Source organism: Phyllobates terribilis, unplaced genomic scaffold (assembly GCF_046119375.1).
Source record: "Phyllobates terribilis strain yellow unplaced genomic scaffold, ASM4611937v1 Scaffold_14__1_contigs__length_39327217, whole genome shotgun sequence".
Lineage (NCBI taxonomy): Eukaryota > Metazoa > Chordata > Amphibia > Anura > Dendrobatidae > Phyllobates > Phyllobates terribilis.
In genome coordinates this window covers 30,850,235-30,868,020 of record NW_027362774.1, presented here as the reverse complement: position 1 = coordinate 30,868,020, position 17,786 = coordinate 30,850,235, and the positions used below count along the sequence as shown (strand labels likewise).

The following is a 17,786-nucleotide window of genomic DNA, read 5'->3' as shown; positions in this document are numbered from 1 at the left end:
ATAGTTCGCTCTGTGTGTAATGACTCTATATAATAGATCCCTCTGTGTGTAATGACTCTATATAATAGATCGCTCTGTGTGTAATGACTCTATATAATAGATCCCTCTGCGTGTAATGACTCTATATAATAGATCCCTCTGTGTGTAATGGCTCTATATAATAGATCCCTCTGCGTGTAATGACTCTATATAATAGATCCCTCTGTGTGTAATGACTCTATATAATAGATCCCTCTGTGTGTAATGACTCTATATAATAGATCCTTCTGTGTGTAATGACTCTATATAATAGATCCCTCTGTGTGTAATGACTCTATATAATAGATCCCTCTGTGTGTAATGACTCTATATAATAGATCGCTCTGTGTGTAATGACTCTATATAACAGATCCTTCTGCTTGTAATGACTCTATATAACAGATCCCTCTGTGTGTAATGAATCTATATAACAGATCCCTCTGTGTGTAATGACTCTATATAATAGATCCCTCTGTGTGTAATGACTCTATATAATAGATCGCTCTGTGTGTAATGACTCTATATAACAGATCCCTCTGCGTGTAATGACTCTATATAATAGATCCCTCTGCGTGTAATGACTCTATATAATAGATCCCGCTGCGTGTAATGACTCTATATAATAGATCGCTCTGTGTGTAATGACTCTATATAATAGATCCCTCTGCGTGTAATGACTCTATATAGTAGATCCCTCTGCGTGTAATGACTCTATATAATAGATCCTTCTGTGTGTAATGACTCTATATAATAGATCCCTCTGTGTGTAATGACTCTATAGAATAGATCCCTCTGTGTGTAATGACTCTATATAATAGATCCCTCTGTGTGTAATGACTCTATAGAATAGATCCCTCTGCGTGTAATGACTCTATATAATAGATCCCTCTGTGTGTAATGACTCTATATAATAGATCACGCTGCGTGTAATGACTCTATATAATAGATTCCTCTGCGTGTAATGATTCTATATAATAGATCACGCTGCGTGTAATGACTATATAATAGATCCCTCTGCGTGTAATGACTCTATATAATAGATCGCGCTGCGTGTAATGACTCTATATAATAGATCCCTCTGCGTGTAATGACTCTATATAATAGATCCCTCTGCGTGTAATGACTCTATATAATAGATCCCTCTGCGTGTAATGACTCTATATAATAGATCCCTCTGCATGTAATGACTCTATATAATAGATCCCTCTGTGTGTAATGATTCTATATAATAGATCCCTCTGCGTGTAATGACTCTATATAATAGATCCCTCTGCGTGTAATGACTCTATATAATAGATCACTCTGCGTGTAATGACTATATAATAGATCCCTCTGCGTGTAATGACTCTATATAATAGATCACTCTGCGTGTAACGACTCTATATAATAGATCCCTCTGCGTGTAATGACTCTATATAATAGATCCCTCTACGTGTAATGACTCTATATAATAGATCCCTCTGCGTGTAATGACTCTATATAATAGATCCCTCTGCGTGTAATGACTCTATATAATAGATCCCTCTGCGTGTAATGACTCTATATAATAGATCCCTCTGCGTGTAACGACTCTATATAATAGATCCCTCTGCGTGTAACGACTCTATATAATAGATCCCTCTGCGTGTAACGACTCTATATAATAGATCACTCTGCGTGTAACGACTCTATATAATAGATCCCTCTGCGTGTAATGACTCTATATAATAGATCCCTCTGCGTGTAATGACTCTATATAATAGATCCCTCTGCGTGTAATGACTCTATATAATAGATCCCTCTGCGTGTAATGTCTCTATATAATAGATCCCTCTGCGTGTAATGACTCTATATAATAGATCCCTCTGCGTGTAATGACTCTATATAATAGATCCCTCTGCGTGTAATGACTCTATATAATAGATCCCTCTGCGTGTAATGACTCTATATAATAGATCGCTCTGTGTGTAATGACTCTATATAATAGTTCGCTCTGTGTGTAATGACTCTATATAATAGATCCCTCTGCGTGTAATGACTCTATATAATAGATCGCTCTGTGTGTAATGACTCTATATAATAGATCCCTCTGCGTGTAATGACTCTATATAATAGATCCCTCTGTGTGTAATGACTCTATATAATAGATCCCTCTGCGTGTAATGACTCTATATAATAGATCCCTCTGTGTGTAATGACTCTATATAATAGATCCCTCTGTGTGTAATGACTCTATATAATAGATCCTTCTGTGTGTAATGACTCTATATAATAGATCCCTCTGTGTGTAATGACTCTATATAATAGATCCCTCTGTGTGTAATGACTCTATATAATAGATCGCTCTGTGTGTAATGACTCTATATAACAGATCCTTCTGCTTGTAATGACTCTATATAACAGATCCCTCTGTGTGTAATGAATCTATATAACAGATCCCTCTGTGTGTAATGACTCTATATAATAGATCCCTCTGTGTGTAATGACTCTATATAATAGATCGCTCTGTGTGTAATGACTCTATATAACAGATCCCTCTGTGTGTAATGACTCTATATAATAGATCCCTCTGCATGTAATGACTCTATATAATAGATCCCGCTGCGTGTAATGACTCTATATAATAGATCGCTCTGTGTGTAATGACTCTATATAATAGATCCCTCTGCGTGTAATGACTCTATATAGTAGATCCCTCTGCGTGTAATGACTCTATATAATAGATCCTTCTGTGTGTAATGACTCTATATAATAGATCCCTCTGTGTGTAATGACTCTATAGAATAGATCCCTCTGTGTGTAATAACTCTATAGAATAGATCCCTCTGTGTGTAATGACTCTATATAATAGATCCCTCTGTGTGTAATGACTCTATAGAATAGATCCCTCTGCGTGTAATGACTCTATATAATAGATCCCTCTGTGTGTAATGACTCTATATAATAGATCACGCTGCGTGTAATGACTCTATATAATAGATCCCTCTGCGTGTAATGATTCTATATAATAGATCACGCTGCGTGTAATGACTATATAATAGATCCCTCTGCGTGTAATGACTCTATATAATAGATCGCGCTGCGTGTAATGACTCTATATAATAGATCCCTCTGCGTGTAATGACTCTATATAATAGATCCCTCTGCATGTAATGACTCTATATAATAGATCCCTCTGCGTGTAATGACTCTATATAATAGATCCCTCTGCATGTAATGACTCTATATAATAGATCCCTCTGCATGTAATGACTCTATATAATAGATCCCTCTGTGTGTAATGACTCTATATAATAGATCCCTCTGTGTGTAATGACTCTATATAATAGATCCCTCTGTGTGTAATGATTCTATATAATAGATCCCTCTGCGTGTAATGACTCTATATAATAGATCCCTCTGCATGTAACGACTCTATATAATAGATCACTCTGCGTGTAACGACTCTATATAATAGATCCCTCTGCGTGTAACGACTCTATATAATAGATCCCTCTGCGTGTAACGACTCTATATAATAGATCCCTCTGCGTGTAATGACTCTATATAATAGATCCCTCTGTGTGTAATGACTCTATATAATAGATCCCTCTGTGTGTAATGACTCTATATAATAGATCCCTCTGTGTGTAATGCCTCTATATAATAGATCCCTCTGTGTGTAATGACTCTATATAATAGTTCGCTCTGCGTGTAATGACTCTATATAATAGATCCCTCTGCGTGTAATGACTCTATATAATAGATCCCTCTGCGTGTAATGACTCTATATAATAGATCCCTCTGCGTGTAATGCCTCTATATAATAGATCGCTCTGCGTGTAATGACTCTATATAATAGTTCGCTCTGCGTGTAATGACTCTATATAATAGATCCTTCTGCGTTTAATGACTCTATATAATAAATCCCTCTGTGTGTAATGACTCTTTATAATAGATCCCTCTGTGTGTAATGCCTCTCTATAATAGATCCCTCTGTGTGTAATGACTCTCTATAATAGATCCCTCTGTGTGTAATGACTCTATATAATAGATCCCTCTGTGTGTAATGACTCTATATAATAGATTCCTCTGTGTGTAATGACTCTATATAATAGATCCCTCTGCGTGTAGTGACTCTATATAATAGATCCCTCTGCGTGTAATGACTCTATATAATAGATCCCTCTGCGTGTAATGACTCTATATAATAGATCCCTCTGCGTGTAATGACTCTATATAATAGATCGCTTTGCGTGTAATGACTCTATATAATAGATCCCTCTGCATGTAATGACTCTATATAATAGATCGCTCTGCGTGTAATGACTCTATATAATAGATCGCTCTGCGTGTAATGACTCTATATAATAGATCCCTCTGTGTGTAGTGACTCTATATAATAGATCCCTCTGTGTGTAATGACTCTATATAATAGATCGCTCTGTGTGTAATGACTCTATATAATAGATCCCTGTGTGTAATGACTCTATATAATAGATCGCTCTGTGTGTAATGACTCTATATAATAGATCCCTCTGTGTGTAATGACTCCATATAATAGATCCCTCTGTGTGTAATGACTCTATATAATAGATCCCTCTGTGTGTAATGACTCTATATAATAGATCCCTCTGTGTGTAATGACTCTATGTAATAGATTCCTCTGTGTGTAATGTCTCTATATAATAGATCCCTCTGTGTGTAATGACTCTATATAATAGATCGCTCTGTGTATAATGACTCTATATAATAGATCCCTCTGCGTGTAATGACTCTATATAATAGATCGCTCTGCGTGTAATGACTCTTTATAATAGATCGCTCTGCGTGTAATGACTCTATATAATAGATCCCTCTGCGTGTAATGACTCTATATAATAGATCCCTCTGCGTGTAATGACTCTATATAATAGATCCCTCTGCGTGTAATGACTCTATATAATAGATCCCTCTGCGTGTAATTACTCTATATAATAGATCCCTCTGCGTGTAATGACTCTATATAATAGATCGCTCTGCGTGTAATGACTCTATATAATAGATCCCTCTGCGTGTAATGACTCTATATAATAGATCCCTCTGCGTGTAATGACTCTATATAATAGATCCCTCTGCGTGTAATGACTCTATATAATAGATCCCTCTGCGTGTAATGACTCTATATCATAGATCCCTCTGAGTGTAATGACTCTATATAATAGATCCCTCTGCGTGTAATGACTCTATATAATAGATCCCTCTGCGTGTAATGACTCTATATAATAGATCCCTCTGCGTGTAATGACTCTATATAATAGATCCCTCTGTGTGTAATGACTCTATATAATAGATCGCTCTGCGTGTAATGACTCTATATAATAGATCCCTCTGCGTGCAATGACTCTATATAATAGATCCCTCTGTGTGTAATGACTCTATATATAAGATCCCTCTGCGTGTAATGACTATATAATAGATCGCTCTGTGTGTAATGAGTCTATATAATAGATGCCTCTGCGTGTAATGACTCTATATAATAGATCCCTCTGTGTGTAATGACTCTATATAATAGATCCCTCTGTGTGTAATGACTCTATATAATAGATCCCTCTGTGTGTAATGACTCTATATAATAGATCGCTCTGCATGTAATGACTCTATATAATAGATCCCTCTGTGTGTAATGACTCTATATAATAGATCCCTCTGCGTGTAATGGTTCTATAAAATAGATCCCTCTGTGTGTAATGACTCTATATAATAGATCCCTCTGCGTGTAATGACTCTATATAATAGATCCCTCTGCGTGTAATAACTCTATATAATAGATCCCTCTGTGTGTAATGACTATATATAATAGATCCCTCTGCGTGTAATGACTCTATATAATAGATCCCTCTGTGTGTATTGACTCTATATAATAGATCCCTCTGTGTGTAATGACTCTATATAATAGATCTCTCTGTGTGTAATGACTCTATATAATAGATCCCTCTGTGTGTAATGACTCTATATAATAGATCCCTCTGCGTGTAATGACTCTATATAATAGATCCCTCTGTGTGTAATGACTCTATATAATAGATCCCTCTGCGTGTAATGACTCTATATAATAGATCCCTCTGTGTGTAATGACTCTATATAATAGATCGCTCTGTGTAATGACTCTATATAATAGATCCCTCTGTGTGTAATGACTCTATATAATAGATCCCTCTGTGTGTAATGACTCTATATAATAGATCTCTCTGTGTGTAATGACACTATATAATAGATCCCTCTGTGTGTAATGACTCTATATAATAGATCTCTCTGTGTGTAATGACTCTATATAATAGATCCCTCTGCGTGTAATGACTCTATATAATAGATCCCTCTGCGTGTAATGACTCTATATAATAGATCCCTCTGCGTGTATTGGTTCTATATAATAGATCCCTCTGTGTGTAATGACTCTATATAATAGATCCCTCTGCGTGTAATGACTATATAATAGATCCCTCTGTGTGTAATGACTCTATATAATAGATCCCTCTGTGTGTAATGACTCTATATAATAGATCCCTCTGTGTGTAATGACTCTATATAATAGATCCCTCTGCGTGTAATGACTCTATATAATAGATCCCTCTGCGTGTAATGACTCTATATAATAGATCCCTCTGCGTGTAATGACTCTATATAATAGATCCCTCTGCGTGTAATGACTCTATATAATAGATCCCTCTGCGTGTAATGACTCTATATAATAGATCCCTCTGCGTGTAATGACTCTATATAATAGATCCCTCTGCGTGTAATGGTTCTATATAATAGATCCCTCTGTGTGTAATGACTCTATATAATAGATCCCTCTGCGTGTAATGACTATATAATAGATCCCTCTGTGTGTAATGACTCTATATAATAGATCCCTCTGTGTGTAATGACTCTATATAATAGATCCCTCTGTGTGTAATGACTCTATATAATAGATCCCTCTGCGTGTAATGACTCTATATAATAGATCCCTCTGCGTGTAATGACTCTATATAATAGATCCCTCTGCGTGTAATGACTCTATATAATAGATCCCTCTGCGTGTAATGACTCTATATAATAGATCCCTCTGCGTGTAATGACTCTATATAATAGATCCCTCTGCGTGTAATGACTCTATATAATATAGGAGTGTCACTTTTTGTATTGACGAAGTGAAATAAATTAACTGTTTGATGATATTGTAATGTAGTGAGCTGCGCCTGTATCACGTCACTCACTCTCTCCTGTCCTCCGTTTTCCCTGCAGTCAGTAGCACTTTGTACCTGTACTTATACTGTCTGGTGAGCGCTTCATGCAATGTTATCTAGATACCCTTATTTATTATACTAATGACCGGACCTTACACCACAAGCACTTTATTTTTACATTTTGTATTCCCCTATTTCCTCATGTATTCATAGAATCCTAGAATGTTCTGGTTGGAGGGGACCTCCTGGGTCCTAGTGTCCATCCCCCCGGCTCAATGCAGGATTCACTAAACATCTCAGACAGATATCTGTCCAGCCTCTGAAGACGTCCATTGAAGGAGACCTCACCACCTCTCGTGGCCGCCTGTTCCACTCATTGATCCTTAGGCTATGTTCACACACGTTGTGTTTTGCTGCGTATTTGCTGTAGATTTTTATATACATTTTCAGCTGCGTCTGGCAGTACCAGCCGAGTCTATGAGAAACTAGAGTTCACTGTTCCCACATGTGGCTTTTTGTTTGCTGCGTATTTTCAGTTTTTAGAAAAACGCTGAAAGAAATGACCTGTCCCTTCTTTTTAGCGTTTTTTCATCCATAAGAAGTAATGAAAAAACGCTGCAAAAACGCCACAAAAAATGCAGCTAAACCTGCCAGAGAAAAGTTAGCATCAGATTTCATGCAGATTTTGGTACAGAAAACGTGCAGAAAAAATGCAACTTGTGTGCACATACCCTTACTGTCAAAAAATGTCTTCTAATATCTAATCTGTGTCTCCTCCCATTCAGTTTCTTCCATTGCTTCTAGTCTTTCTTTGTGTAATAGAGAATAAAGATGATCCCTCTACAATGTGACAGCCCTTGAGATATTTGTAGACAGCTATTAAGTCTCCTCTCAGTCTTCTCTTTTGCAGTTAAACATTCCCAGATCCTCTAACCGTTCCTGGTAGGACATAGTTTGCAGTCCGTTCACCATTCTGGTCGCTCTTCTCTGAACTTGCTCCAGTTTTTCATGTCTTTTTTAAGATGTGGCGCCCAGAACTAGACACAGTATCCAGATGAGGTCTGACCAAGGAGGAGTAGAGGGGGATATTGTAGACAGCTATTAAGTCTCCTCTCAGTCTTCTCTTTTGCAGCTAAACATTCCCAGATCCTCTAACCGTTCCTCGTAGGACATAGTTTGCTGTCCGGTCACCATTCTGGTCGCTCTTCTCTGAACTTGCTCCAGTTTTTCATGTCTTTTTTAAGATGTGGCGCCCAGAACTAGACACAGTATCCAGATGAGGTCTGACCAAGGAGGAGTAGAGGGGGATAATTACTTCACGTGATCTAGACTCTATGCTTCTCCTAATATCTCCCAGAACTGGACACAGTATCCAGATGAGGTCTGACCAAGGAGGAGTAGAGGAGGATAATGACTTCACGTGATCTAGACTCTATGCTTCTCCTAATATCTCCCAGAACTGGACACAGTATCAAGATGAGGTCTGACCAAGGAGGAGTAGAGGAGGATAATGACTTCACGTGATCTAGACTCTATGCTTCTCCTAATACCTCCCAGAACTGGACACAGTATCCAGATGAGGTCTGACCAAGGAGGAGTAGAGGGGATAATTACTTCACGTGATCTAGACTGTATGCTTCTCCTAATACCTCCCAGAACTGGACGCAGTATCCAGATGAGGTCTGACCAAGGAGGAGTAGAGGGGGATAATGACTTCACGTGATCTAGACTCTATGCTTCTCCTAATACCTCCCAGAACTGGACACAGTATCCAGATGAGGTCTGACCAAGGAGGAGTAGAGGGGGATAATGACTTCACGTGATCTAGACTCTATGCTTCTCCTAATACCTCCCAGAACTGGACACAGTATCCAGATGAGATCTGACCAAGGAGGAGTAGAGGGGATAATTACTTCAGGTGATCTAGACTCTATGCTTCTCCTAATACCTCCCAGAACTGGACACGGTATCCAGATGAGGTCTGACCAAGGAGGAGTAGAGGGGATAATTACTTCACGTGATCTAGACTCTATGCTTCTCCTAATACCTCCCAGAACTGGACGCAGTATCCAGATGAGGTCTGACCAAGGAAGAGTAGAGGGGGGTAATTACTTCACGTGATCTAGACTCTATGCTTCTCCTAATACCTCCCAGAACTGGACACAGTATCCAGATGAGGTCTGACCAAGGAGGAGTAGAGGGGGATAATGACTTCACGTGATCTAGACTCTATGCTTCTCCTAATACCTCCCAGAACTGGACACAGTATAAGATAAGATAAGATATACTTTATTTATCCCGGAGGAAATTGCGGTATCACAGAAGCAGAACACAGATCTCGAACATGACACATATGATAACATAACATTTGGAATGCTTTAGACATTGCTTTTCAGACATTTGTTAAACACCCCCATAGCTGTTGGAACAAACGATCTCCTGTATTTTTCCTTTTTACACCTTAGTTGTATTAGGCGATTGCTGAATGTGCTCTTCTGTTTCGCAAACAGTTCATAAAGCGGGTGTGTGTTGTTGCCCATTATAGCTCTGCACTTCTTCTTAATCCTATCCTCTACCACCTCTTCAAAAGTCCCAAGCTGTAGGCCCACCGTCGCGCTAGCCTTCTTTATAAGTTTGTTGAGCTTGTTGGCGTCAGCAACACGCACACTGTTACCCCAGCAAATTATTGCCGCAAAGGTGGCACTAGCCACAATGGATTGGTAGAACACCTCAAGCATTTTTCCACACACATTAAAAGACCTTAACTTCCTTAGGAAGTACAATCTACTCATCCCCTTCTTGTAGACCTTCTCCATGTGGCACTTCCAGTTTAGCTTGCTATCCAGGTAAACCCCCAAATATTTGAAACTGTCCACCATCTCCACATCCTGACCGTCAATGATAACAGGTAGGCATACCTTCTTGCACCTTCCATAGCTCATCACCAACTCCCTGGTTTTCTTAACATTTAGTTCTAGATGGTTAGCCTGGCACCATACTACAAAGTCCGCAACCACCCTTCTATATTCCTCTTCATCCTGGTCCTTCCCAATACCGCCAACTATCACAGAGTCATCCGAGTACTTCTGGAGGTGACAACGGTCTGATTTATACTGAAAGTCAGCTGTGTACAATGTAAAGAGGAATGGCGACAGCACTGTTCCCTGCGGGGCTCCGACACTGCTCAGTACACTATCTGATGTAGCCGTCCCCCACCTAACAAACTGTGGCCTATCCGACAGGTAGTCAATTATCCAATTCACAAGTCCCTCATCCACCGCCATTTTAATCAACTTTCCACGCAGTAAGAGTGGCTGTAATGTGTTGAACGCACTAGAGAAATCAAAGAACAAAGCACGCACTGTGGTTCCATCATTGTCCAAAAAGGAATGTACTGTTTGTAGCAGAGACGCTACAGCATCGTCCACCCCCAGTCCCTGCCGGTATGAAAACTGAAGAGCATCAGTATGCGCCATCACCCTCGGACACAAGTGAGCAAGTACTATTCTCTCCAAGGACTTCATCGCATGCGATGTTAAGGCCACAGGTCTATAGTCCCCCGGGGAAGCCGGGAAGGTAGTCTTGGGAACCGGCACCAGGCAGGAAGTCTTCCATAGCACTGGTACTCTCTTTGATTGTAAGCTCTGGTTAAAGAGATGCTGGAAGACAGTACACAACTCATTTGCACACACTCTGAGGACACGTGGACTGAGACCGTCAGGCCCTGCTGCTTTGCCAATGGCCAGCTTACTAAACTGGCCCCTCACGTCATTTTTGGAGACCGAGAAATGATCTATTTCACCCCCTGTTAATTTAGCTAGTTGTTCCCCGGCCTCCTCCCCCTTCCCTGCTGCTACCGCACCTTTATTGCTGAATCTATTGAAGAACTCATTCATTTCATTAGCCATTCTAAGTCCACCACCCCCCTGCTCCGACCTTGCCTTAAACCCAGTCACTAGCTTCATTCCAGCCCACACCTCTCTGGAGCTTTTTTGTGCAAATTGATTTTCTAATTTAACTCTGAATGCCTCACGGGCAATCTTAATTTTCCCCTTTAGGTCTCGCTGTATAATTTTCAATGCCTCCTTGTCCTTCCTTTTAAAAGCCAGTTTTTTCATGTTTAGTAAATGTTTCAACTCTTTTGTAATCCATGGCTTATTGTTTGCATAACACCGAATCTCTTGAACAGGTACTACAATGTCCATACAGAAGTTGATGTAATCAGTAACTCTGCCAGTAATCTCATTAACATCACAATTCTCTTTCATGGTACACAACACCTCCCAGTCTGTACAATCAAAGCAGTCTTGTAACGCCTCCTCTGCTGCTGGACACCACTTCCTTATCTTTTTAATTGTCACTGGTTGTTTGCGGACGTCTGGTTGGTAAGCAGGAGACAATAGTATGAGGTTGTGGTCAGATTTCCCCAGGGGGGGTAATGCAGCCGATGAATAAGCATTCTTAACATTAGCAAAGAGGAGATCCAGTGTGTTGTTGTCCTGTGTAGGACATTTGACATATTGATAGAACTTTGGTATTGCAGATGAGATCTTTACTCGATTGAAATCCCCAGAAATTACAGTTAGAGAGTTTGGGTGTTTAGTCTGAAGCCGGGCCATCACCCCTGACAACACATCCCCAGCAGCCTCTGGTTTCGCACATGGTGGTATATACATCACAACTACAATAACAAGAGTGAATTCTCTAGGCAGATAGTAAGGCCTGAGGCCCACTGCTAACAGTTCAATATTTGGACAGCAATGTTTCTCCTTAACAGTTACATGCCCCTGATTGCACCATCTGTTGTTAATGTAGAGTATCACTCCTCCACCTTTTTTCTTGCCGCATCTAACTCTCTCTCTATCAGCCCGAACCATTTGAAACCCTGGTACCGAGACACATGAATCTGGGACCTCCTCATGCAGCCAGGTTTCTGTAAAGCACATGAGACTGCATTCCCTAAACTCCTTCTGGGTCTTACTCAGAGCCAGCAGTTCATCCGACTTATTTCCCAGCGATCGTACGTTACCCATGATAATGGATGGGACCACTGGTTTAAACCTTCTCCTCCAGGACTTGATCTTCTTGCCTGCTCTGCAGCCTCTGAAAGGTCTCCTTATTTCCCGTGGAACATTCAGTATTGCCACTGCTGGAGAAGACTTTATTCTCATTTGCACAAGGAAAGACTAGAAGCAATGGGATGAAACTAAATGGGAGGAGACACAGATTAGATATTAGAAAAAACTTTTTGACAGTTAGGGTGATTAATGAGTGGAACAGGCTGCCACGAGAGGTGGTGAGTTCCCCTTCAATGGACGTCTTCAAACAGAGGCTGGACAGACATCTGTCTGAGATGATTTAGTGAATCCTGCTTTGAGCAGGGGGTTGGACCAGATGACCCAGGAGGTCCCTTCCAACTCTACCATTCTATGATTCTATGATTCTATGACTTTATCCTGCGCAGTTCCAGAAGACGATCCCTAGAATACACTGCTCGTTTAGCAACAGACCTAGGGTCCACCATCCCGTCATTGAGATCTGACCAAGGAGGAGTAGAGGGGATAATGACTTCACGTGATCTAGACTCGATGCTTCTCCTAATACATCCCAGAACTGGACACAGTATCCAGATGAGGTCTGACCAAGGAGGAGTAGAGGGGATAATGACTTCACGTGATCTAGACTCTATGCTTCTCCTAATACCTCCCAGAACTGGACACAGTATCCAGATGAGGTCTGACCAAGGAGGAGTAGAGGGGATAATGACTTCACGTGATCTAGACTCGATTCTTCTCCTAATACCTCCCAGAACTGGACACAGTATCCAGATGAGGTATAGTGGGCACGCTCAGTGACCCAGAACTGTGTTTGGCTTTTTGCTGCTGCATCACCCTGTTGACTCATGTGCAGTCTGTGATCTATTAGTATACCCAAGTCTTTTTCACACTTGCTGTTGCTTTGTTCTTTTCCTCCCATTCTGTAGATGTTATTTTTGTTTTTCTTGCCCAGATTTAGTATCTTGCATTTCTCCCTATTTAATACTTTTCTATTAGTTGCTGCTCATTGTCCAAGCTGATCTAGATCCTTCTGAATCCTTTCTCTGTCTTCTCTAGTATTAGCTATCCCTCCTCGCTTTGCATCGTCCGCACATGTAATTAGTTTACCTTTAGTTCCCTTATCTAGATCATTTATAAAAATGTAGAACAACACTGGGGCCAGGACAGAGCCTTGTGGTCCCCTCTGGAAGCACTCTTCCAAGTAGATGTGCCACCATTTACCACTTTTTGAGTACGATCACTGAGCCAGTTATGAATCCACTTAACCGTAGCCTTGTCAACCCCATTCAATAAGGATGGTATGAGATAATTTATCAGATGCTTTGCTGAATTCGAGATATACTATATCTACTGCATTTCCCTGATCCACCCAGTCAGTGATTCCATCATAGAAGGGAATTAGATGAGTCTGGCATAACTTGTTTGCTACAAACCCATGCTGGTTCTGGTTAATTACTGTATTATTATCCAAGTACGTACATACATGCTGTTTAATAATTTGTTCAAAGATGTTTCGTGGTATAGAAGTAAGGCTCACAGGCCTGTAATTTCCTGGCTCCATCTTCTTTCCTTTTTTTGAAGATAGGGACAACATTTTCCCTTCTCCAATCTTCTGGGACTTCTGTTATCCATGAATTTTCAAAGATTCTGGCTCGTGGTTCTGCAATTTCCTCTGCGATCTCTTTCTGTACCCTGGGATGTAAATCATCTGGACCAGGAGATTTAAATTCATGTAAATTAGCTTAGTCTTCCCTCCCCTTCTCTGTTTACAGATAGTGTGGATTCTTTTATTCCTTCGATAGCACAGTGAGGATCAGCTGATGTTACATTTATTTTCTTAGAGAACAAGATGCAAAAGTATTATTATTATAATAGTGGTGCACCCCTGTAGTAGAGGAACCAGGGGCGCAATGACAGCCAGAAATCAGATTTCAATTTGTGGACTTTCACCCCCTTCCATCGTCTTTCCTCCTTTATAAGTAGCTTTGGGGACAAGAGTGAAGGGATATTTTTAGGATTTCTTACTTTTAGAAGTGTTTGGACTCTGCATAAATGATAATGACGGCATACTTGGCATTGTTTGCAGACATTGCAGATCTGCTGATTGCTCTCTTGAGTCAGATGGAGACCTAGGACCCTGTGCCGAGACCACCGTGGGCTGCATATATATATATTTACACCTTGCAGAAGAAGATGGAAACACTACGGATCCCAAAATGTCCCAGGGCAGCTCTCAACGCTTGTCCCATTTTATGGCTGCACATGTGATATCTGTCCTGACACTATATCCACCTATTAAAGTATTACTGATAATGTGTAGTGTATTATTGGACAGAGAAGTATGTAATGGCCACAGTTATTCTCCTTCCCTGCAGCAGCTCTTCCTGCCCTCCCTGCACAGTGACATCTGCACAGGTCACTGAGCGTGCCCACTATACTCTCCTATAGAAATGAATACATGATGGTAACCGCTTCCTGCCCTCCCTGCACAGTGACATCTGCACAGGTCACTGAGCGTGCCCACTATACTCTCCTATAGAAATGAATACATGATGGTAACCGCTTCCTGCCCTCCCTGCACAGTGACATCTGCACAGGTCACTGAGCGTGCCCACTATACTCTCCTATAGAAATGAATACATGATGGTAACCGCTTCCTGCCCTCCCTGCACAGTGACATCTGCACAGGTCACTGAGCGTGCCCACTATACTCTCCTATAGAAATGAATACATGATGGTAACCGCTTCCTGCCCTCCCTGCACAGTGACATCTGCACAGGTCACTGAGCGTGCCCACTATACTCTCCTATAGAAATGAATACATGATGGTAACCGCTTCCTGCCCTCCCTGCACAGTGATATCTGCACAGGTCGCTGAGCGTGCCCCACTATACTCTCCCATAGAAATGAATACATGATGGTAACCGCTTCCTGCCCTCACTGCAGAGTGACATCTGCACAGGTCACTGAGCGTGCACACTATACTCTCCTATAGAAATGAATACATGATGGTAACCGCTTCCTGCCCTCCCTGCACAGTGACATCTGCACAGGTCACTGAGCGTGCCCACTATACTCTCCTATAGAAATGAATACATGATGGTAACCGCTTCCTGCCCTCCCTGCACAGTGACATCTGCACAGGTCACTGAGCGTGCCCACTATACTCTCCTATAGAAATGAATACATGATGGTAACCGCTTCCTGCCCTCCCTGCACAGTGACATCTGCACAGGTCACTGAGCGTGCCCACTATACTCTCCTATAGAAATGAATACATGATGGTAACCGCTTCCTGCCCTCCCTGCACAGTGACATCTGCACAGGTCACTGAGCGTGCCCACTATACTCTCCTATAGAAATGAATACATGATGGTAACCGCTTCCTGCCCTCCCTGCACAGTGATATCTGCACAGGTCGCTGAGCGTGCCCCACTATACTCTCCCATAGAAATGAATACATGATGGTAACCGCTTCCTGCCCTCACTGCAGAGTGACATCTGCACAGGTCACTGAGCGTGCACACTATACTCTCCTATAGAAATGAATACATGATGGTAACCGCTTCCTGCCCTCCCTGCACAGTGACATCTGCACAGGTCACTGAGCGTGCCCACTATACTCTCCTATAGAAATGAATACATGATGGTAACCGCTTCCTGCCCTCCCTGCACAGTGACATCTGCACAGGTCACTGAGCGTGCCCACTATACTCTCCTATAGAAATGAATACATGATGGTAACCGCTTCCTGCCCTCCCTGCACAGTGACATCTGCACAGGTCACTGAGCGTGCCCACTATACTCTCCTATAGAAATGAATACATGATGGTAACCGCTTCCTGCCCTCCCTGCACAGTGATATCTACACAGGTCGCTGAGCGTGCCCCACTATACTCTCCCATAGAAATGAATACATGATGGTAACCGCTTCCTGCCCTCCCTGCACAGTGACATCTGCACAGGTCACTGAGCGTGCCCACTATACTCTCCTATAGAAATGAATACATGATGGTAACCCCTTCCTACCCTCCCTGCACAGTGACATCTGCACAGGTCGCTGAGTGTGCTCCACTATACTCTCCCATAGAAATGAATACATGATGGTAACCGCTTCCTGCCCTCCCTGCACAGTGACATCTGCACAGGTCACTGAGCGTGCCCACTATACTCTCCTATAGAAATGAATACATGATGGTAACCCCTTCCTGCCCTCCCTGCACAGTGACATCTGCACAGGTCACTGAGCGTGCCCACTATACTCTCCCATAGAAATGAATACATGATGGTAACCGCTTCCTGCCCTCCCTGCACAGTGACATCTGCACAGGTCACTGAGCGTGCCCACTATACTCTCCTATAGAAATGAATACATGATGGTAACCGCTTCCTGCCCTCCCTGCACAGTGACATCTGCACAGGTCACTGAGCGTGCCCACTATACTCTCCTATAGAAATGAATACATGATGGTAACCGCTTCCTGCCCTCCCTGCACAGTGACATCTGCACAGGTCACTGAGCGTGCCCACTATACTCTCCTATAGAAATGAATACATGATGGTAACCGCTTCCTGCCCTCCCTGCACAGAGACATCTGCACAGGTCACTGAGCGTGCCCATTATACTCTCCTATAGAAATGAATACATGATGGTAACCGCTTCCTGCCCTCCCTGCACAGTGATATCTGCACAGGTCGCTGAGCGTGCCCCACTATACTCTCCCATAGAAATGAATACATGATGGTAACCGCTTCCTGCCCTCCCTGCACAGTGACATCTGCACAGGTCACTGAGCGTGCACACTATACTCTCCTATAGAAATGAATACATGATGGTAACCGCTTCCTGCCCTCCCTGCACAGTGACATCTGCACAGGTCACTGAGCGTGCCCACTATACTCTCCTATAGAAATGAATACATGATGGTAACCGCTTCCTGCCCTCCCTGCACAGTGACATCTGCACAGGTCACTGAGCGTGCCCACTATACTCTCCTATAGAAATGAATACATGATGGTAACCGCTTCCTGCCCTCCCTGCACAGTGACATCTGCACAGGTCACTGAGCGTGCCCACTATACTCTCCTATAGAAATGAATACATGATGGTAACCGCTTCCTGCCCTCCCTGCACAGTGATATCTGCACAGGTCGCTGAGCGTGCCCCACTATACTCTCCCATAGAAATGAATACATGATGGTAACCGCTTCCTGCCCTCCCTGCACAGTGACATCTGCACAGGTCACTGAGCGTGCCCACTATACTCTCCTATAGAAATGAATACATGATGGTAACCCCTTCCTACCCTCCCTGCACAGTGACATCTGCACAGGTCGCTGAGTGTGCTCCACTATACTCTCCCATAGAAATGAATACATGATGGTAACCGCTTCCTGCCCTCCCTGCACAGTGACATCTGCACAGGTCACTGAGCGTGCCCACTATACTCTCCTATAGAAATGAATACATGATGGTAACCCCTTCCTGCCCTCCCTGCACAGTGACATCTGCACAGGTCACTGAGCGTGCCCACTATACTCT

General features: G+C 42.1%; 1 protein-coding gene across 1 annotated transcript in view; it reads left to right on the top strand.

Moving 5' to 3' along the window:
- LOC141175967 (mixed lineage kinase domain-like protein) overlaps nt 1-14,557 on the top strand; it is a 292,720-nt gene extending 278,163 nt beyond the window's left edge. The window contains exon 11 of the mRNA XM_073659956.1: nt 14,331-14,557. Coding sequence (XP_073516057.1) covers nt 14,331-14,377 — 47 coding nt within the window. The 3' untranslated portion in view covers nt 14,378-14,557. The remainder of the gene's footprint in view (nt 1-14,330) is intronic.
- The last annotated feature ends 3,229 nt before the right edge of the window (nt 14,558-17,786 follow it).